This window comes from Melospiza melodia, chromosome 30, assembly GCF_035770615.1.
Source record: "Melospiza melodia melodia isolate bMelMel2 chromosome 30, bMelMel2.pri, whole genome shotgun sequence".
In the NCBI taxonomy this organism is placed as follows: Eukaryota; Metazoa; Chordata; class Aves; order Passeriformes; family Passerellidae; genus Melospiza; species Melospiza melodia.
Genome location: NC_086223.1, coordinates 4,027,412 through 4,049,286, shown reverse-complemented (window position 1 = coordinate 4,049,286; position 21,875 = coordinate 4,027,412). Strand labels below are relative to the sequence as shown.

Below are 21,875 nucleotides of genomic sequence, written 5' to 3'. Positions count from 1 at the left end.
TTTCATCTTCCCCAGGGTTGCATTTTTCCTATCCGTGACATGTCCCCCCGCTTTCATTTTCCGCCACCTTTGTAATTTGATTTTTTCTTTTGATCTGTTTCACAATTTCCCCGATTTTCTGTTTGGATTTTGAAATTTGGCTCCTGCCCAGCAGCAACACTGTGCAAAAGCAGATTCCTTGGGAAAATCACAGGAACAGAATGTGCACGTAAACGAGACTTCTCCTGAAAAATTCCCCAGACAGCAAGAATTTGCAACTTAGGGACTTCCCCAGCCCAAGGTAGTGTTGATGGCTTTAGTAACAGTGAGGGGTTTTTCCTTCCATAAATCTACATGGTTTCTCCTTAAACTGCATGTGAACATTTGGCTTCTCTTGGTGTCACCTGCAGTCCCAGAGCTCCTGGTGACAATGTCCTGGTTATGTGAGGGACAGCATCCAATGTGTGGGGGGCTTATTTTATTTTAAATAAGCTATTCTAAATGCTATTTAATGGCTTAATTCGATGTGACAATAATTGTAAGTTCCTGTCCACTCTCTATCAGAGAGGTCTGGATCAGTTCTGTTCCTGCATTGTTGTCTCTCACCCAAACTGAGGGATCCCAACCCTGGAGCTCCTTCTCCAGATCTCTGATCTTGCTCTGATCCTGCTGCTGTGACTCTCCACCCTTTTCCCTATTCCCCAGCACCCCTGATCTGATCTCCATTAAAGCACCATGAAATCAGGCTGCTCACGGGCAAGAGCTGCTTCTCCTTGCAATTCCCCCTGGGATGAACAGAGGAAAACCCCAAACCATTCAGGGTCATTGAGTGAAGCTGGTGAAGCTGCAGAGTTCCAGAACATTCCCTGCAATGAGCTGAGGGTTGATTCCCTCCTCAGCACCAAGCACGACTGCCACAGGATGATGCAGCACAGTGGGACAGGGAGGAGGGATCTTGTGACCGTGTTCACAGGGGTTTTTGAATGAGGAAAGAGATGAGGATCTGACTCCATGTTTCAGAAGGCTGATTTATTATTTTATTATATATATTACATTAAAACTATACAAAAAGTATAGAAGAAAAGGTTTCATCAGAAGGCTGGCTAAGAATAGAAACGAATGAATGTTAACAAAGGCTTGTGTCTCAGACAGAGAGTCTGAGCCAGCTGACTGCGAATGGCCATTAATTAGAAACAACCACATGAGACTAATGCCAGATGCACCTGTTGCATTCCACAGCAGCAGATAACCATTGTTTGCATTTTGTTCCTGAGGCCTCCCAGCTTCTCAGGAGGAAAAATCCTAAGGAAAGGATTTTTCATAAAAGATGTCTGCGACAGGATCTGTCTCGTGTCTGGGGTGGGAAGATTGACACCTGAGCTAATTCATCACATCCTTATGGACAATGAGTGCCCAATTAACAACAAGGGCTTAATTAAGCACAGCCTTCTATAAACAGATCATCTCAAACCTCCTGGGTGGTCAGCAAGGAGAACAGGACAAAAACAGGAAAAACTAGAGGGAATATCTGCAATTGTGCTCTCCTCATTGCCAGTGAAGATCCAGGAGAAGCAGGGCAGGTGCTGGGGGCTGTGGTGAAGGGACCTAAAGGTCCTGAGGGATGGGAAGGCTGGAGAGGGGCTGGGGCTCCCCAACTGGGCTCTCTCAAAAGGGATGAATGCAATTTTTACTTGAGCTGGTTGTAACTCCTGGCAGCCATGGGAAGGGTCTCTGCCAGCCGGGGCACACTCACGGCCTGGAGTCACAGTCCAGGTGTGTCCCCACACTGCTGGGACAGAGACTGAGCTCAGCAGAAGCAAGAGGACCATGAGCTGGCCAAAGGTACCTCAGCAGGAGTCTTTGGATGTCAGAGCACCACAAATTTCCCAAATAAACTTCTGGAAAAAAAACACCTGGGGGGCACAGGCACAGCTGGGCTCAATCCAGGTGGTTCCAGCTCTTCTGGGATCTTTGTGAGGGGTTCCTTTACTGAGCTTCTTCCTTGAAAGAGTACAAGAACAAAGAGCCACTGAGGAAAGCAGAGGTTTATATAGGGATCTTAAGGGGTGGGGCAGAACACCAGGACCAATGGAGTGAGGGCAGAGGGGTGGAGCAAAGGGGAAGGACCATAATCTTATCTGCATGCAACAGCAAGGCACGCTGGGAGAAGCTTTTTTCTCACCCTAAAATGAGGTTGTTGCCTCCAGGGGAGGGTTATGGATTTTTTTTTTTCCCCTGTTAGGCCACATTTGGGGTGGCAGTGCCATGGCACACCCCAGACTCTGAGGGTGTTGTGATATCAGGGAATCCCTCAGGCCTTGCTCCTGAATTTTGGTTTTTATTGCTGTAAAGGTCGTGTGTAATTTTGGTTTTTGTTGCTGTAAAGGTCCTGTGAAAGGCTGTGCCCAGGCAGTGCTGCTGGCAGGAGTGGGATGGAGATTATGAATTACTGCAGAAGGTCTGACCTGTCCCTTGGGATGGGCAAACTTCTACCAGCGTGACAGAAATGTGAAATATTTCTTAGCTCTGTGCTGCACAGAAGCCAAAAGGAAACTGTCTGAGTTAGAGGTTAAGGGCTGGATGGTGGTGGCACTTTCCTGTCACCTCCTCCTCTCTGGGGTCTCTCCTTGGGGTCTTGTGTCCTCTTCCTAAGGTTGTGGTAGCAAGGAGTCAAAAATGAGAGGGCTATCAAAAGCAGCTCCCTCTCCCAGCCATTCCTGTACAATTGGCTGGGAAATGTGGATGTCCCATCCCTGGAAGTGTCCAAGGCCAGGCTGGACAGGGCTTGGAGCACTCTGGGATAGTGGGAGGTGTCCCTGGCCATGGCAGGGGGGCGAGTGAGGAGGGCTCTGAGGTTCCTTCCAACACAAACCATTCTTGATTCTTTGGAAAAATAGCATCAAAAGTGGTTTTTTTATGCAAATATCCCTGAACAGGGGGGACAAAATCAGCGAATCTCTGTGTCTCACCTGATGAGCCCTGCCAAGAGCAGGGAGGAGAAAACCTCTTCAGAAGGGCACAGAAATGGAACTTTGCTGCTCCTTGAGCATTTGGGCAACAAGGCTGAGGCGAGGCTGCAGCTGAGCAGTTCATGGGCAGTCAGGGGAGTCCTGGGACAATCCTGGATGTTGGGGGAACTCTGAAAGGGCTGACACAATTACACTGCCCTTCTTCATCCCATTTTTCATGGTATCTACTACTCCCATCTCACCCCCTATGTGAAGCCACAGATTTTTGTGACAGTCAGCCATGCACCTTCCTCTTCTTCCCTTCCCAAACCTCAACGAGCTGTGCCACCAGGACCAGGGGCACAGCTCAGAAAAGAGCAGGGGAGGAGCGCAGGGCTTCCTCCTCCTCCTGCAGCAGGATTGGTATGAGATGCTGACTGCTGATGTTGTCCCTGCTCACCTCAATCCCTCTCCTAAAATCACCTAAAATCACAAATTTATATTTGTGATCTCTGCCAGCCAGGCAGGGACAGGGCTCAGGGATGCTCAGCCAATTTTGGTGCCTATATTATATTTTTAATATAGGCACCAAAATTAATATTAAACCTATTATGTAAATAACCTAGAAATATTCTATTAAAATATAATATTTGTAGGTTATTTATATAATAGGTTTAATATTTCTCCTTCTGAAGTTTAACAGTGCATAAATAATAATTAATAAACAACCTTTAACTTTAAACAAACTTATTCAGATATGTGATGTCTGCTCAGATCTCATATTTTAAGGATGCTCATAAATGCTGGACAAGGCTGATCAAGTCTTGCAATACAATGTTATAATTAATAGAGATGTTATAATTCATGCCATCACAATTAAAAGCCAACTATTTCTTAACTACAATACAAATCCATTTCCTACACTCACCCATGGCCTGGCTGGTTTCATGTGCCTGTCCAGACCCTTCCACACCTGCAGCTCCACAGTCCTGGCATTTTGTGGGAGTGTTTTCAAGGGTCGGCATTGCACTTTTGTCCCAATGGCCACTTTTGGGGGTCTGGAAATTTGCTGCTGAGTTCCTCTGTGAAGGTTTGTGTCCTTGCACTTGGGAGGATCAGGCTGGGTGTCAAACCCTTCCCCTGGAGGGTGTTAAACCCTTCCCCAGGGGGAATCAGGCTGGGTGTTAAACCCCTTTCCCTGGAGGGTGTTAAACCCCTTTCCCTGGGGGGATCAGGCTGGGTGTTAAACTCTTCCCTTGGGAGGATCAGGCTGGGTGTTAAACCCCTTTCCCTGGGGGGATCAGGCTGGGTGTTAAAGCCTTCCCTTGGGTGGATCAGATTGGGTGTTAAACCCCCTTCCTTTGGAGTGACTGGGCTGTGTGTTAAACCCTTCCCCTGGAGGATCAGGCTGGATGTTAAACCCTTCCCCTGGAGTGAGTGGGCTGGATCTTAAACCACCTTCCCTTGGAGGAATTGGGCTGGATGTTAAACTCCCTACTCCTGGAGGGATCAGGCTGGGTGTTAAACCTTCCCCTGGAGGGTGTTTGACCCTTCCCCTGGGGGATCAAGCTGGGTGTAAAACCCTTCCCCTGGAGTGATTGGGCTGAGTGTTAAACCCTTCCCCTGGAAGGATCCAGCTGGGTGTTAAACCCTTCCCTTGGGGGATCAGTCTGGATGTTAAACTCTTCCCCTGGAGGGATCAGGCTGGATGTTAAAGCCTTCCCTTGGGGGATCAGGCTGGGTGTTAAACCCTCTTCCTTTGGGAGGATCAGGCTCAGTTTTAAACCCTTCCCCTGCAGGAGGGATCAGGCTGGGTGTTAAACCCTTCCCTGAGGGGATCAGGCTGGGTATTGAACCCCTTTCCCCTGGGGGATCAGGCTGGATGTTAAACCCTTCCCTTGGGGTGATTGGGCTGGATGCTAAACCCTTCTCCTGGGGGGATCAGGCTGGGTGTTAAATCCCCTTCCTCTGGAGGGATTGGACTGGATGTTAAAGCTTTCCCTGAAGGGATCAGGCTGGATGTTAAACCCCTTTCCCCTGGAGGGATCAAGCTGGGCATCAAAGCCTTCCCTTGGGTGGATCAGACTGGGTGTTAAACCCCTTTCCCCTGGAGGGATCAGGCTGGGTGTCAAAGCCTTCCCTTGGGTGGATCAGACTGGGTGTTAAACCCCCTTCCCCTGGAGGGATTGTCTGGATGTTAAACCCCCTTGCCCTGGAGGGATTGTCTGGATGTTAAACCCCCTTCCCCTGGAGGGATTGTCTAGATTTGACGTCTGCGTGTCTTGGCATGGGAGGTTTCTCTGGAGCCCTCCAAAGGGTCTCCTTGCCCCCAGCATTTCCAGAAGATGTCACCTGTGCAATGCAGGTTTGGTCACACGTGTCTGAGGGAGCTGGGGACGTGTTGGGATCGATCTCCATGAGCAGCAGAGCAGTGAGATGAAGCACAGGAGGGATGTGCTGGGGGCTGCTGGGTGCAGCAGGTGCCTCTTCACCTCTTCTCTGCCCTAACAAGTGCCCGAAGGCAGCGCTGAGCCTTGGAAAGGGGAGGTTCCCCTGCCACACCCATGGCTGTCGTTCTGTGTGGCACTGCGGGCATCCCGCTGTGGGGGAGGCTGGGGCTGAGTCCCGGGGGATGGAGGGAATCCGGGGGATGGAGGGACGCAGTGACGATAGAGGGACCTGGCAGAGATGGAGAGACCCGGCAGGGATGGGGGGGTCCCAAAGGGATGGAGGGATCTCGGGGGATGGAGGGATCCCGAGAGAAAGGAGGGATGCCAGGGGATGGAGGGACCCGGAGGGGATGGAGGGATCCCGCGGGGGTTCGGGGACCCGGCGGGGATGGAGGGATCCCATGAGGATGGAGGGATCCCGAGGGAACGGATGGATTTCATGGGGATGGAGAGATCCTGGGGGAAAGAGGGATCCCACAGGAATGGAGGGATCCCGAGAGAATGGAGGGACTCGGCGGGGATGGAGGGATCCCATGGGGATGGAGGGATCCCGGGGGATAAAGGGATCACGAGAGAATGGAGAGATTCTGGAGGGATGGATGGACCTCATGGGGATGGATGGACCTCATGGGGATGGAGAGACCCAGCGAGGGTGAAGGATCCCGGGAGACAGAGAGATCCCGAGGAGATGGAGGGATTCCGAGGGGACGAAGGGATTCCAGGGGAATGGAGGGATCTCATCGGGATGGAGGGACCCGGCGGGGATGGATGGATCCTGAGGGAATGGATGGATTTCATGGGGATGAAGGGACCCGGAGGGGTTGGAGGGATCCCGCGGGGCTGGAGGGACCTGGAGACGATGGAGGGACCTGGCAGGGATGGAGGGATCCCGAAGGGATAGAAGCACCCAGCAGGGATGGAGGGATCCCAGAGGATGGAGGGAACCCGGGGGGATGGATGGATCTCATAGGAATGGGATTCCCGGGGGAATGGAGCGATCCCGCCGGGAGGGAGGGATCCCATGGGAATGAAAGGATCCCGGGGAATGGAGGGACCCGGCGGGGATGGAGGGATCCCGAGGGAACGGATGGATCTCGTGGGGACGGTGGGACCCGGCGGGGATGGAGGGATCCCGAGGGAACGGATGGATCTCGTGGGGACGGTGGGACCCGGCGGGGATGGAGGGATCCCGAGGGAATGGATGGATCTCGTGGGGATGGTGGGACCCGGAGGGGATGGAGGGATCCCGAGGGAACGGATGGATCTCGTGGGGATGGTGGGACCCGGAGGGGATGGCGGCACCCGACGCGGCGTCCCCGAGCGCTGGGGGGGCGGCGGGTCCCCAGGGAGCCCCGGGGGTTCCCGGCGGCGGTGGGACGGGACGGGACGGGACGGGACGGGACGGGGCCAACCCCGCCTCCCGCTTAAAGAGCCGCGGCGGCGGGCGGCCCTCAGCGAGCTGGGACCGGCAGCGAGCTGGGACCGGCACCGCCCGCACCATGCGCTCCGCCGAGCCCTGCCGCATCCTCCTCCTCCTCCTCCTCCTCCTCCTCCTCCTGCTGCCGCCGCCGCCCGCCGCCGCCTACTTCGGGTCAGCACCGACCGGGGGAACGCGGGGAGGCACCGGGACACGGGGAGGGGGACGGAGCGTCCTGGGGCAGCTCGGGGTGTCCTTTGGGACAGTTCGGGATGTTCAGGAGCAGCTCAAAGCGTCCTTTGGGACGGTTCGGGGTGTCCTGGGGCTGCTCGGGGTGATCGGGGCAGGTCGGGGCGTTCAGGGACAGGTCAGGGTGAGCTGGGGCAGTTTGTGGTGTCCTTTGGGACGGCTCGGGGTGTTCATGGAGCAACTCGGGGTGTCCTGGGACAGTTCAGGGTGACCTGGGACAGCTTGGGGTGTCTTGGGGCAGGTCGAGGTGTCTGTGGGCAGCTCGGGGTGTCCGTGGCCAGCTCGAGGTGTTCAGGAGCAGCTCAGGGTGACCTGGGGCAGCTCGGGGTGTCCGTGGGACAGTTCGAGGTGGCCATGGGCAGTTCGGGGCGTCCTTTGTGACAGCGGCGGGCCGTGGCAGCGCTGTTCCTGCCCATGCTCTGCGGAGGGCGAGCGACGGCTCCGGTGCTCGGATACGTTCCCGTGGCTGCGAGGGGGTCCCGGGCGAGCCGCGCACCTGCAGCGCCCCCGGAGCATCCCCGGCAGCGCTGGGACAGGTGGGGACACAGGGGGCACAAGGGGCACAGGGGTCCCTGGGTTGGTGTCCTCCCCACACCTTTTCATTTACTCGGGATAAAGGCAGAGATGGGTTTGTAACAGGCGGGGTCAATTGGTTTTGCTCCCAAAAAGCCACATCAAACATTCACTGGTAAAATATTCAAGTCTATCAGCTTAATTTTCTATCTGAAAGCACTCATGTGTCACACTGCTCATCACCACCAAGCTCACTGAGTTCTTAGATTTGGGGTTCTTATTTTGATTTTCAGATGAAAAGGTGAGAATTCCCCATGCAGTGTTCTGGGGGGTTTTTGCCTTGCTTTCTGTGTGAGCTGCACCTCAGGAAGGGTTTCTGCTGCATAAAATAATCTGGATTTTAAATTTCTCAATTGTATCATTCAGCCTAATTCACATGGAAGCATCTGCTGGAGGGGGCTCCCCTTTCTCAGTCAGTGTCAGCACTGACTCACTCCCTGAAGTGTTGGATTAATTAATCCCTTCTCTGATCCAGAGATGGGACAACTGAGAGGAAAAATGTAAAAACTTTTAAAAATTTAAAAAACTTTTAAAAATTTAAATTTTTAAAACTTTTATTCCATTTTCAGTCCCATGTGAAGGCCATGTGAGACAATACAGATGTTATAATTCATGCCGTCACAATCAGAGCCCACATTTGGGCTGCAGGGAGAGTTTGGCTTTCCAGGCACAGGGAAATGAATGAATTTGTGCAGATAACAGCACAGAGCTGTCACTGACCACTGCTCAAGCAGCTTGGGTGATCCTTTGCTCTGTGTCACTGATTAATTTGGTACAAGCAGCTTTCTGTGTATTCACCCAGAATTTTGTGCTTTATTTGGTTTCCAATGTGCTTTTAAAAATTTTAGATTTTTATTTTTTATTATATTTTAAATGTGCTTTAAAATTAAAAAAATTATTTTTTATTGTATTTTAAATATGCTTTTAAAATTTTTATTTGGTACAAGCACATGAAATCTGTGTGTGATGCCTCTTGGCTGTGCACAGCTCAGGATCTGAGGCTGTAGGGTCAATTTTCAATGTGGGTTTTTTAACTTGAGGGGTGTCCTCTGTATTCTCACCTCTTCATCTGAAAATCAAAGTAAGAACCCAAATCTAAGAACTCAGTGAGTTAGGTGGTGATGAGCAGTGTGATACATGAGTGCTTTCAGATACAAAGTCGAACTGAAAGACTTGAATATTTTAGAAGAGAATGTTTGAGTTGGCTTTTTGGGAGAAAACCAATCTCACACCTAAATTTTTACTGAACTGGAGGGGACCCTGGGTCAGTGATCTGCTTCTGTGTTTAGCCAAAGAGGAGAGACTGAGGCACATGGCTTAAATATTGGCTCTCCAAACACTTAATGGAGAAAACCTGCAAAGATTTAAGGACAAATGAAGGAGGCTTTTGGGTGCCAACGTGCAGAGACAGGAGCTGAGCCCTTTCTCCTGGGGTTGTGGCAAAGGTGAAGCATTGCTGGTTCAAAGGGTGAGGGAAATGCCAAGTTTGATTCCATCAGGGCAAAGGTGGAACATGAAGTGTGTGGGATGGTGCAGCAAGAATGGAACTCACATTCGCAAAACAAAGTTTTGCCAGAGTGAATGCAGCATTGCAATGGAGAAATCCAGAGAAATCCAGAATGGGTTGGGTTAGAAGAGACCTTTAAAGTGCCCATGGCAGGGACACCTTCCACTATCCCAGGCTGCTCCAAGCCCTGTCCAGCCTGGCCTTGGGCACTGCCAGGGATCCAGGGGCAGCCCCAGCTGCTCTGGGCACCCTGTGCCAGATTCACCCTCACAGGGAACAATTCCTTCCCAGTATCTCATCCATCCCTTCCCTCTGGCAATGGGAAGCAATTGTTGCGTTATGTTTTTAGGACAAATTTGTTAGCTCTGAGCCCATTCCCCGCGCCTGCAGCTTTGGCTCACTGGGGTCTGTGCTTGAGCAGGTCCTGGTGCTGGGTCACAGGGGGGAAATTAAACCCTGCTTTGAGGAGAGGGAGAGAAAAGCAGTGTGTGAAAGGTGGCCTGGCTGTTGTTGTGGTTGTGTTGGGCTCTCTGGATGCAGGAATCCAGGAGTGTGCACTGTCCTTACCTCCCGATTCCTTTTCAGCTGGTTTTGTTTCCACCTTTGCTTCAATCCTCCCCCACCCTCCTGTAAAGCATCCCCTCCTTTTTGTGCTTTTCCTCTCATGGTGTTCAGCTCCTCAGGTGCTGGGAATGCCTCCAGACCTCATTAAAACCTCTAAAAGCCTCCTGTTTTCTCCCTGTTCATGTTTCACAAGGTGAAAAGGCATTTGGGATGTGCTGGAGGGCAAAGAGCTTCTCCCAGGGCAGAACCCAGAGCAGACCTACCCCAGGCAGGAGGTTTGGTGGGAAGGTGGAAGCACCAAAGCTGAGCAAATCTCCTCCTGAAGAACAGGCTGGGACGTGTCCCACCCATGGGCCAGGCTGGCCCCTGCTCCATGGGCAGATTTCTTTGGAACTCACCCTGAAATTCCTGCACAATTTTTGCTCATTCCCTGGTGGAAGGATTTTTTGGGGCTGTTAGAGGGTAAAAAACATAGACTGGAATCCACAAAAGTGTGAAATAGATTATAGAGAGTAGTATAGGTGTATCACCTGGTGAGGAATTGAGGTTTTGGGATTTTTAGTATGTTGTGGATGGACGCAAGATGGAGGGCACAGGGCATCCTCCTGGGTTTCTTCTTCTTCCTTCTTCTTCATGGGTTTGGGTGGCATTTTGTAATTGGGTGGAAAAATCCACATTGGGATCAGTTATTGAGTTAAAAGGGAAAATAATCCAGGTGTCAGTTCTTAATTGGATAGTTTAGCTTTAAAAAACCTTTTAACAAAGAGATTGTTGCCCATTTTTGTGATGCTTTTCCAGCCTGCTGAACCTGGTGTGGACAGCTTTAAAACTTTAGATAAGATAATAATAAACAAGAACCTGAAGACTGAAAAAATCCAGTGTGTGTCTCTCTTTCCTGACACAAAACCACCCCAGGAGGGCCTCCCCCAACAGGGGAGCCTGAGTGCTTGAGTCCCAGAAATTGAGGGATTGGCAACAAACACCCCAACAAGATCTGGCCTGGAATTAGGATCCACATGGAAATATTTCATTTTCCTTCATGGAAGGAGTCCAAGCAAGGATGCCCAGAGAAGCTGAGGGTGGAGAGCCCTGCCCTGGTTACTGCTCTCCTCCCAAACTGGCAGCTCTTCTGGTTGCAGGAATTTTATATCCTGTTCTCTGCGGAATTTCAGGGGAAATCTTTTTTAAAAAATTAGTCTGGACCTGGACACATCATCAGTTACTGCTCCCAGGGAGGGCTTGCAGCAAACAATCCATCTCAAAAGGATTCTGACTCACAGCATCATGTGAACCCATCTGAGGTTTTAATTCCAGCTTTTTCTCATTGTGAGGAGCAGAAACTTGATGGCAAACCTGTAGGAGATCAGGGATAGAGACACCTGAGGGGCTGAGATGACAACTCTGAGGGAGAAAAGCAAAGAGCTTTGATATCAACTGTTAAATCTCAATATTGATGGTGGAGATTTAGAGTTTGGATGATCTGGGGATTTCTGCCACCTCCTTTGCAGGCAGTGGGGGAGCAAACAGAGGAACCATCTTCAGGGAAAGATGGGGAGCATTAAATTGTGCTGTTTCTGAAAGGATGAAAACTCTGTTTTTTGACAGAGCTGGGCACCTCTGTGCCCTGCACAGTCCTTGGTTCCATCTGTCCTGCCTCACATTCTCTCAGCCCTTCCTGAAATCTCCTTGCAGGGGTGCAGATATTTCTGTGAAACATGAAAGGCCCCTGAAATCAGATATGGAGTCCTGTTGTGGGCTGCTTTGATTTTTCCTTGCTTGGGAGAGGTAGGAAAGGCATATTTTTTACTGGCTTTTTAAGACCTTTCAGATCCAGAGGACGTTGGGCATTGCACAGGAACAGGCTCTCATTAAAAGTCTCTTAAGAAGCTGGAATGTGGCTGGAAGGAGATTAAAGGAAATAGATGAATTTAGCAAAGGGCTTAGAAAAGGAGAGAGAAATAAAGTTGGAGATCCTTATTGTTCTTTCAGATTGCAAGCAGGTGTGCATTAATTCAAAGAGTTCACTTTCTTTGCTGTACGATCTGTAGATAATAAACTCTAAATCATCCCAAACCATGCAGTTTGCCTGACTGCAAATATCTGCATATTTTATATTTAATCTTGTACAAATGTTAGCATGCTCTGATCTCCATCAGATCCTGTGTTGGCTCTGCCCTGATGAAATGCAGTTGTGGTGGGAGCCTGCAAAGCAATTTCTGGGCAGTTTCTGGGGCTGTCCTGGCTCTGAGAGTGGTTTCTGCTCCCAGCTGTGCCACCTGCATGGCTTTGGGCACCTCCTTTAATTCCTTTGCTGCTCATCTAAGCTGAAATTTGGGTGAGAGATGAGTTTTGGGAGCTGTGTCTGTGCTCTGACTGTGAGGCTCCTGATCCTGGGAGCCTCCAACACAGCGATGGAATTATTGATGCAATTTATATCATTATTTCCTGCTGACATTGTCCTAATTCCAAGTTTTTAGAAGGTTGATATATTATATTATATTATATTATATTATATTATATTATATTATATTATATTATATTATATTATATTATATTATATTATATTATATTATATTATATTATATTATATTATATTATATTATATTATATTATATTATATTATATTATATTATATTACATTACATTACATTACATTACATTATATTATATTATATTATATTACATTATATTATATTGATATACTAAAGTGATACTAAAGGAAAAGAAAGGAGGCGTCAGAAAGCTAGACAAGAATGAATAATAAAAACCCAAGACAGACTCAGAGAGTCTGACACGGCTGGCTGTGATTGGCCATTAATTAAAAACAATTCACATGGAGCCAATCAAAGATGCACCTGCTGGAAAGCGACCTCTGGACTACATTTTAAGCAATCAGATAATTATTAATAATTAATATAAATAGCTATAAATATAACAAATATAAATATAATACAATACAATACAATATAATATAATACAACACAATATAATAATTAATTATTTTCTGAAGTTTCTCAGCTTCTCAGGAGAAAAATCCTGGCAAAGGGAATTTTCATAAAATATGACAGAAACGGGACTTCATAGGCTGGAGTTCATTGGACAATTAGCTCCAATATGCAAATGGAGCAGAATTGATAAAAGTGAGAGACCCTGTGATGAGTGGAGCATTTTGTGACCATTTGGGTTCATCTTGGGTTCACTTTATGGCATTTTTGTTCACCTGGGGTGGTGCAGCCCTGGCTGGGCTCTTGTGCTGCCCAAGGTGGATTCATTGAGGCGTTTTAATAAATCCCTGCTTTATTCTTTAGCTCTGTCCAATCTCTGTTCTAGGGCATCACTCCCAGCCATGTCCTCCCTAACTGCGTGACCATTTGGGTTCATCTTGGGTTCATTTTGTGACCATTTTGGTTCATCTTGGGTGCAGCCCTGGCTGGGCTCTTGTGCTGCCCAAGGTGGATTTATTGAGGCCTTTTAATAAATCCCTACTTTATTCTTTACCTCTGCCCAGTCTCTGTTCTAGGCCATCCATCTCAAGGCATTACTCCCAGCGATGTCCTCCCTAACTCTGTGACCATTTTGGTTCGTCTTGGGTGCAGACCTGGCTGAGCTCTTGTGTTGCCCAAGGTGGATCCATTGAGGCCTCCTAATAAATCCCTACTTTATTCTTTAGCTCTGTCCAAGATCCATTGAGGCCTTTTAATAAACCCCTGCTTTATTCTTTAGCTCTGCCCAGTCTCTGTTCTAGCCCATCACTCCCAGCCATGTCCTCCCTAACTCACCTCCTCTCCCGCTTCTCTCCCTCCAGGCTGACCGGGAAGGAAGCCCTGACCCAGTTCCCATCCCTGGGCACCCTGGGGGGCTCTGGCCCGGGCCAGGGCCACGTGAAGCAGTGCGAGCTGCTGCAGCTGTCCCGCAAGCAGAGGCGGCTGTGCCGGAGGGAGCCGGGGCTGGCGGAGACGCTGCGCGACGCCATCCGCCTGGGCGTCCTCGAGTGCCAGTTCCAGTTCCGCAGCGAGCGCTGGAACTGCAGCCTGGAGGGACGGCCCAGCCTGCTCAAGAGAGGTACAAGGTAGTTGGTGTGCAGGGAAACCCTGGCTGCGGCGCCCGAGGTGTTACAAATTAGGTCTGACACAAGGTCGTGGCAGAGATGGAGGCAACACAAAGCCACACGCTCCATTTTCAGAAGGCTTCATTCAAATTGTTTTTATTATGGCATGCATGCTTTTTATACATTCTTAGAAAACTCGTAAGTTTGCACTTGACTCAAACAAAGCACTTATTGGAATAGGCAGTTGCAGGTTTCTCTTATTTATCCTTCTTTCTTTCTTGGTCAATGACCTTGGTAGGAAAGGTAAACATGGATCCTCTTCTCAAACTCCTCTCTGGCTCACAGAAGTTGTTGTAAAACCTCTTACACCATTGATGAGCAGGGAAAGTCTGGAGTGTCCCAAATTAAATCTCACATGAGGTCATGGTAGAGATGGAGACAACACAAAGCCACACTCCATTTTCAGAAGGCTTCAAACTGTTTTTATTATGGCATGCATGCTTTTTATATATTCTTACAAAACTCAGTAGTTTACACTTTACTCACTTTACTCAGACAAAGTGCTTATTGGAACAGGCAGTTGAAGTGTCTCTTATTTATCCTTCTTTCTTTCTTGGTCAATGACCTTGGTAGAAAATTCTTTCAGGGGTAAACATAAATCCTCTTGCTCACAGAAGTCACTGTAAAACCTCTTTCACCATTGGTGCCCATGGAAACTTTGGCTGCAGCACCCGGGGTGTCCCAAATTAAATCTCACACAAGGTCATGGCTGAGATGGAGACAACACAAAGCAACATGCTCCATTTTCAGAATGCTTCAAACTGATTTTGCAAACTACATGCTTTTTATACATTCTTACAAAACTCATAAATTTACACTTTACCCGCTTTACTCAAAGTTCTCATTGGGACAGGCAGTTGCAGGTTTCTCTTATTTCTCCTTCTTTCTTTCTTTCTTTCTTGATTCCATGGTAGGAAATTCTTTCAGGGGTAAACATGGATCCTCTTTTCAACCTTCTCTCTGGCTCACAGAAGTCACTGTAAAACCTCTTATACCACAGGGTCAGTTAAAGAAAAAAAATCCCTTTAGTGCCTTGGATATGCATGTATGTAAACCCCTGTTATTCTCAAATACAAAATTTAAACCTGTTTACTATCTGCATGCAGGCATCTCAGCGCATGTCGACAAATCTCTCCTAAGACTTTTTCCCATAAATTTGGAGAAATTTGGGCAGAGTGGACAGAAGACCCACTGGGTTTTTGTTTCCCAAAATGCTTTAGATGAAGAAATTGTCCTGTAAGGTCTGGATTTGAGGTAGAAGGGAACATAATAAATCCTTCCAATGCTTGCAAAAAATACAAAGAAGATGGACACTGAAATTATTTCTTAATAAAAATTGCCAGAGAATGCATATAGGGTTTGCCAGACCGGTCCTGATCCAACCAGAGCTTGACTGTAACAGAGCTTCAGCCCTTCAATAACTTTTATTAGCACTTACTAAGCTTCAGCCTTCAGATTTATTGAGTTTCTGTCCTTGAATAATGTTTAGCAACTTAATGTTTTTAAAAAAAGGACCTGAAGAAGCCAATATTAATTTTGATGAAAATCAATGCTAATTTTAATTAACATTGGGATCGAAACTTTTTAGTGTTTCCTTTTTAAAATATCAATTTTTATTTCATTAAATATCAACTTAATATTTTATTAAGTCAGCACATAGAAGATCAGATTTTCTTCATGGCAAGAATTTTTTAGCAAGCAGTGGAAGGGGCTGTTCATGATAATTTTGAGTGTCTGTCTCACATCTGCACCTTCATCAACCTCAAAGAACTTGAAAATGACAATTGAATAATCCTCATCTTCAAATAGCTGGAAAACATTTAATTATCTGGCAGTGGCATGCCTTAACATTTCCATGGGCTCCTGACTGACAAAATAAAATATCACCTGTAATTTCAAACCTGTTTTGGCAGATGGGGATAAGTGTTTGAAAACTTTTATTACACAATCTTAAGGATCAAATGATGATTTAATACAGCCAGGTATGCTGTGTGCAGCCCCTGTGTGACAGGACACTTAGCTGGGAGCAATTATTAGTTCTCATTTTTCCTTTAGCTTGCAAAGGGGTTTGTTTCTTTCATAAAGAACATGAACATGGCTTTCAGCTGCCACTTTTGATCTGTTTGTGACATTTGTTGGAACTTTCTTGGAAATTGTTGGTCATGCAACTCTCCCCTGTCACCCAGGTAGTGATGAGGCATTTTAGAAATGTTTTAATAATTTGATATCTCCATGGTCCTAGAGGAAACATGAAGAAAAATGGAGATTTTTAGTAGTGTTAAATGCTCTTAAGAGTGCAAGAGAGTGGAAAAGGTCCTTCCCAGTGAGATGGGCCAGGTGAAAAGCCACATTCAATTTGCAATCCCAAATGACAAACTTCTGTGACTGATCTGGATCATCAATGCTTTTCCTGCTTCTAGAGATGCCAAAAACCAAACAAACAGAAAATAAGCAAACAAACAGAAAATAAGCCAAGGGTTTTCTGGCTCTTGAAATGCCAGATTTGTTTTACTAGTCTTCACCATTTGTTGCTCTTGATAGTTCTGGGTACAACTGGAAAACTCCTTTTGCATTGTCTGCAACCTTTCTGTGGCACTTATGCCACCTCTTACTCCTCAGTGATCCATGCAAAATCCTCCTGCATTCCTTCTCCACTCCTTTAAAGATGCATGGAAATAATTAAATGATTTCAAGCCACCTTATTACACAGGGGCAGTTGGTGTCTTTGTAAAAACATGGAAAGCAGTGATGCCCTTCTGGTGTCCTGGGTGTGCTGGGAGTCAGGTGAAGCAGGATTTCATCTCAAACAACTCAGTGATTTGGGAAATAAATACCTTTAGCAAAGAGGTCAGAGCCAGCCACTCACAAAATTATTCTTGAGAAATGAGAGCTCTGCAATCCTTCTGTCCCTTAATCCCCTCCTTTGCCTCCTGCTGGCTGGACTCTGACCTTCCAGCAGTGGTTTCACTGTTGTCCTGAGGAATCCAGAGCAGTGGTGACTCACAGACACAGAATTTCCATGATGGGAGATCTGGAGAAAAAAATTCTTCTAAGCAAAAAAAGCCCTGAGCAGCTGGCATTGGAGCCAGCCCTGCTTGGAGCTGGAGGTTGTTCTGAAGACCTCAAAAGTCCTTCCATCCTGAATCTTTCCATATTTCTATATCTTTTTTTTAGTTTTGCTGTTGTTTTCAGAGAGATGCCTCCTCCACCTGCTCTGAAACACTCACATTCCTTCACTACAGCATTGAAAACTCTGACCCTGAGCATCTTTCTTTTGTCAGAGTCACCCCACAGCAAAACTCCTCCCATTACAAATTTTCCCTGTGGTCTGGAGCACACCACAGCACTCAACAATGCATTGCAGCAAAGTCCTTCTGTATTTATAGATTCAGAGCTAAGAAATCCTGCTGGAGAGCTCAGGGCAAGACTTGGACACATGGAAGGCCCTACCAGAGGGATCTGCTTTGCTGCAGCCTCCTGAAATCCATCTCTGTGCTGGATGTTGGCAGCCAAACTGCCCAGCAGAGACATCTGCACCCAGATGTTCCCCTTGCACTGAGAGTTTCAGCTCCATTTTGTCCCTGACAAGAACTCAGTGGGGTCAGGGCAGTGACCCATCCCAAATCCAAGCTCTGAGAGCCCAGAATTGGCTCCAGGCCCTGAGAACCCAGAATGGGATCCAGGCTCCACTGCCTGGGGTGACAGGTGCTCTGTTGTCACTGGCATAGCAGGGCACATGGGACAGCCTCTGCTCAGCTCCCAAATTGTGCTTCTTGGAGCTGATTGCTGCCCTTTGTAATGTGTCCTCCTGAAAATCCAGCTCCAGCAGCTGCTCTGCTGAAGGACACCTTTTACTTCCCTCATTAGTTTTGTGAATTAACAATTAAATGGTGATTGGTTCCTCATGGCAGAGTGGAGGGAATCATCTTAGACTTTTCAGGCAAGTATTTGGCAGCCTGGTGATGTTGAAGCTTTGTTTAAATGAGATGTTTAAAAGTCTGCTGGGTATCTGCAGTTGCTGCTGTCTGCAGTGGCCTGACCACAGCAGTGGCCTCTGGTTTCCAGTGGGCTGAAAACTGGCCAGGAAAACATGGGCAAACCAAAGCATCTGAAATAGCAAGAGCAGTGTGGTGATCCACAGAGTCAGATTTAGCAGGGGCTGTGGGGCCTGCTGGCTCCTCATGGCATGGGAAAGGGCCTCTGGAATGTTCTCCTCACCTCTGGGATGTCAGAGAGGGTGTTGGGAATCTGGTAAGAATTTGGATCTGGTAAGATTTAGGATCTCAAGGATCAGTTATCCTCTCTTATCTCCTTTGGAGAGGATCAGGCACTGTTGGAAAATGTGTGAGCTTGATGCTGCTGTCCACAGCCTGCACCGATCACGTCCCATTCCAGCTTTTACAAAAGTTTTGGTGGATTTGGTGACATTCTTTCATTATCTTTAGAGTACCCTGAGAAATTTTGTAGAGGATCATCGACTAGAGAGATTAATTGCAAATTATTGCCCCAGTGGTTGTGGCAACCAAAATGTTGAGGCAGGAAGAGATTGTTGGTTGATCTCCTTGTCTCCTCCATATTTCTCCACCTCTCCCCTCATGTCCATGCTGTTGGTACATCTTTATCTAAAATTCTGCAATTCCAAAGAGCTCCTATGAAGTCTATTGAAGTTGCTAATGAAGCCTCTCCATTATGTTCATGATTAGCCACATTTTTCATTCTTCTTGCTGGCAACCACCAGGAGAACTCTTTGTCCTGCTCTCTTGGTCATGGTTATGGTGGACATCACTCAGATTTCAGCACTCAGTGTTCTGATCCACTGTTACAGCTGGATGGGAATTCTCTGAGGGAACAGAATGATGAAGATATTTGAGGTTGGACTTGGTGAACTCTAGAAGTGGCTTCCAACCTTTGTTCCAGGCAGGGCTCAGTGCAAGTGTAGATCAAGTTTCTGTGGTTGTCTCTCTCTCTTCCATTATTGGAGAAAACAGATTTTCCTTCTGATGTGCAAGGAGATTTGGAATTTTCCCATGTGGAATATTTGTTTGCTTCATTATGTTTTCTTCCATGCAATGTATAAGTGCTCTATCTTCCATAAACCAATTTTTTCTATTTTTGCTGATCTTATCCATTCCTGAACTCAGAGGTATTGATCAGTCACCTGTCTCTCTCTTCCTTGCACTAATTCCTAAATTTTAGACTTGCTAAACAATTTCCCTTTAATAGTGTTTTTTTCCTGCAAATGAACTCTAGAGGAAATATTAAGATTTTCCCTAGGGCTGAAAAAGAGAGGAGGTAAATATAAATAAATAAAAATATTTTGGCATCCAAGACTAACACAATATTATATTTAAGCATCAAAGCAATAAATCTCTTATAACTGGCATTTTCCTCGGACCTAACCAGATTTTCCCTTCTTTCTGTTAATTTTTAGTAACTGTTATCTCTTGCTTTTTCCTGTCCTTGAACATCTGCAGGAGAAGGGGGGTGGAACCCCTCCTCTCCCTTTCTTTCTTGGCATTATATGATAAAGCCCCGATCTTGGCCTTATCAACGAGTGATAGTCTGGATAACTCAGTCCCTCAGGGAGACAGAGTGCCCGAATACCCAGTCAGCTCGCAGCCGCCGCAGGCTGCCCTTAGCAAGCTCAGTGATTGTCAGCTCTTTGGTGATTCTCAGCTCTCTTACGATTTCAGCTCTTTGCTTGCTTGCTAGGGCACCCATGGCTGAGGCAGAAGCAGACGCGGGAGAGGAGAAGGAGAGGTCCTGGCGGTTCCACAGCGATGGTTTATTGGGGAGTCTGCGACGGGTTCCAGCGACAGCTCTTCTTCTGTCCAATGGGCTAAACCAGCCCCTTTTATAGGGTATAGGGGGATCCAAACTTGTCCAATACTAAGGGTTAGGGAAAAGTGACCTATGAGGTTACAGAGATAAGCTAGGAGACAGGAGCTTATTTTGCTGTCTCATCATGACTCAGCAGTTCCTGCTGTTAAATCTCAATCCTCCATGGCGCTCTGGTAAGCTCCATGGGGTCTGCTACAGCGTTACACCTTCCTTCTTTTATTATTTCCAAATATTAATTACTGTATGAATATTGACTACTGTTGTCAATTTTGTCAGCACAAATCACACCTATTTACCACAACCAGCAACCCTTGTGCCCTGCAGGCTTTAAGGAGACAGCCTTCCTGTACGCCGTGTCCTCGGCGGCGCTGACGCACTCGCTGGCGCGGGCGTGCAGCGCGGGGCGCATGGAGCGCTGCACCTGCGACGACTCCCCGGGCCTGGAGAACCGCAAGGCCTGGCAGTGGGGCGTCTGCGGGGACAACCTCAAGTACAGCACCAAGTTCCTCAAAAAGTTCCTGGGCCAGAAGAGGATCGGCAAAGACCTGCGGGCCAAGGTGGACATCCACAACACCAATGTGGGCATCAAGGTAGGAGCTGCACCTTGGCGGGCTTGGGACGAGGTTTGGGACTTTTCTTCCAACCCATCCTGTGTGTGAGAGGGATTTTCACTGCCCTGCTCACAAAACAGACCTGCTCACCTGTGTGTCCTGGGCCTTGTGGTGCTGAGAGTCCCTGGGAAGCCTCCTGAGCTCTTTTGTGAGGAGATGCATGTTGAGTGGAAGAGGAGCATCCTGTGTCCTCCAGTGGTTCCAGGGTGGGTGACAGGGAGACACAGCACGGTGACAGCTGTGAAACTTCACAGCTGGACGACTCCAGGGGTTATGCCAGGGCCACAGGGGGTTCTGAGAACAGCTGGAGCTTAGAGCTGGTGGCATGTGTGAAGCTGATTAAAGACTGAAACTCTTGGGATCAATTATGAGTCTGCTGGTAACTTGCTATGGAGCAAGTCCAGTCAGAGGGAGACTATCAGATTGAACATTTTGAACTGTAGGTTACAGGCTACAGATTCGTCATTGTCTTCTGTTTACTGAGTGAAATTGATTGTTTAATTAGACCACTATCTTCATTTGAATACACCTAAAGGAATCCACCATGTTGGAGATAAGTAGTTTTATGATTGACTACTGCTACTGTGCCAAATAGAATTAATAAGAACTTATTTGGTGTTCAGCTGGTTATCCTCAGGCTATCCACTCTCTGGCTCTCCTGTCAATTCTGTAGCTTTTCCTCTGCTTTGGTGTGTTTTGGTTTTTTTTTTTTTTTTTTTTTTGGGTTCCTTTTTTTATGTTAGTTTTTTTGGGTGGAGAGGGTTTGTTTTGTTTTACTTTGGTTTTTTTGGATTTTTTTTTTTAGTTTTGGTTTTTGTTTTTTTGTTTGTTTTGGTGGGGGTTTTTCTGGGTTTTTTGGGTTGGTTTTTTTTTTGGTTGTTTTTTTTTGTTTTGTATTTTTAAAACTATTATTAACATTTTCTCCTCCATAGCCTAGAAACAACACCAATAAAACTGAAGTGCTTGCAGCTGCGATCTGAGCTGCTGCCTCCACCAGAACTAGGCTCTGGCAGGTAATAACCACCACTCTTCTTCCTCACCAGGCGGTGAAGAACGGCCTCAAAACCACCTGCAAGTGCCATGGTGTGTCGGGCTCGTGCGCGGTGCGGACGTGCTGGAAGCAGCTCTCCCCTTTCCACGAGATCGGGCGGCTCCTGAAGCTGCGCTACGACGACGCCGTCAAGGTCTTCAGCACCACCAACGACGCCGTGGGGCACTCGGAGCTGGCAGGGCCACACAGACACGGCCACTCGGGCAAGCAGCCTGCCCTACCTCGCCCCACCGACCTGGTGTACGTGGAGGACTCGCCCAGCTTCTGCAGGCCCAGCAAATATTCCCTGGGCACCGCGGGCAGGACCTGCTCCCGTGAGGGCAACTGCGACAGCATGTGCTGCGGCCGGGGCTACAACACCCAGAGCCGCCTGGTCACCTTCTCGTGCCACTGCCAGGTGCAGTGGTGCTGCTACGTGGAGTGCCAGCAGTGCATGCAGGAGGAGGTGGTCTACAGCTGCAAGCAGTAGGGACAGCCCCGAGGGGCAAGGCGAGTCCAGGGGAGCAGCAGGGGGACGGGGACATGGCTCTCTGCTGCAGGGTGAGGTCAAAGGTGAGCACCAAATGAGTGCTGTGCT

The 21,875-nt window shown here is 47.9% G+C and overlaps 1 protein-coding gene across 1 annotated transcript; it reads left to right on the top strand.

The window, feature by feature from the left end:
* The first annotated feature begins 6,669 nt into the window (after positions 1-6,669).
* WNT9B (Wnt family member 9B) lies at positions 6,670-21,767 on the top strand. The gene is made up of 5 exons (XM_063178696.1): positions 6,670-6,831; positions 6,922-6,968; positions 13,493-13,749; positions 19,961-20,226; positions 21,291-21,767. Exons 1-5 carry the CDS (start codon positions 6,670-6,672, stop codon positions 21,765-21,767), a joined length of 1,209 nt encoding a protein of 402 aa, XP_063034766.1.
* The last annotated feature ends 108 nt before the right edge of the window (positions 21,768-21,875 follow it).

Excerpts from the sequence above, each read along its gene's own strand:
- WNT9B (XM_063178696.1), top strand. The coding sequence starts at position 6,670 with ATGGCGGCACCCGACGCGGCGTCCCCGAGCGCTGGGGGGGCGGCGGGT. Across the intron at positions 6,969-13,492 it reads CCCGCCGCCGCCTACTTCGG|GCTGACCGGGAAGGAAGCCC; the intron begins GTCAGCACCGAC and ends CTCTCCCTCCAG. Across the intron at positions 13,750-19,960 it reads GCCCAGCCTGCTCAAGAGAG|GCTTTAAGGAGACAGCCTTC; the intron begins GTACAAGGTAGT and ends TGTGCCCTGCAG.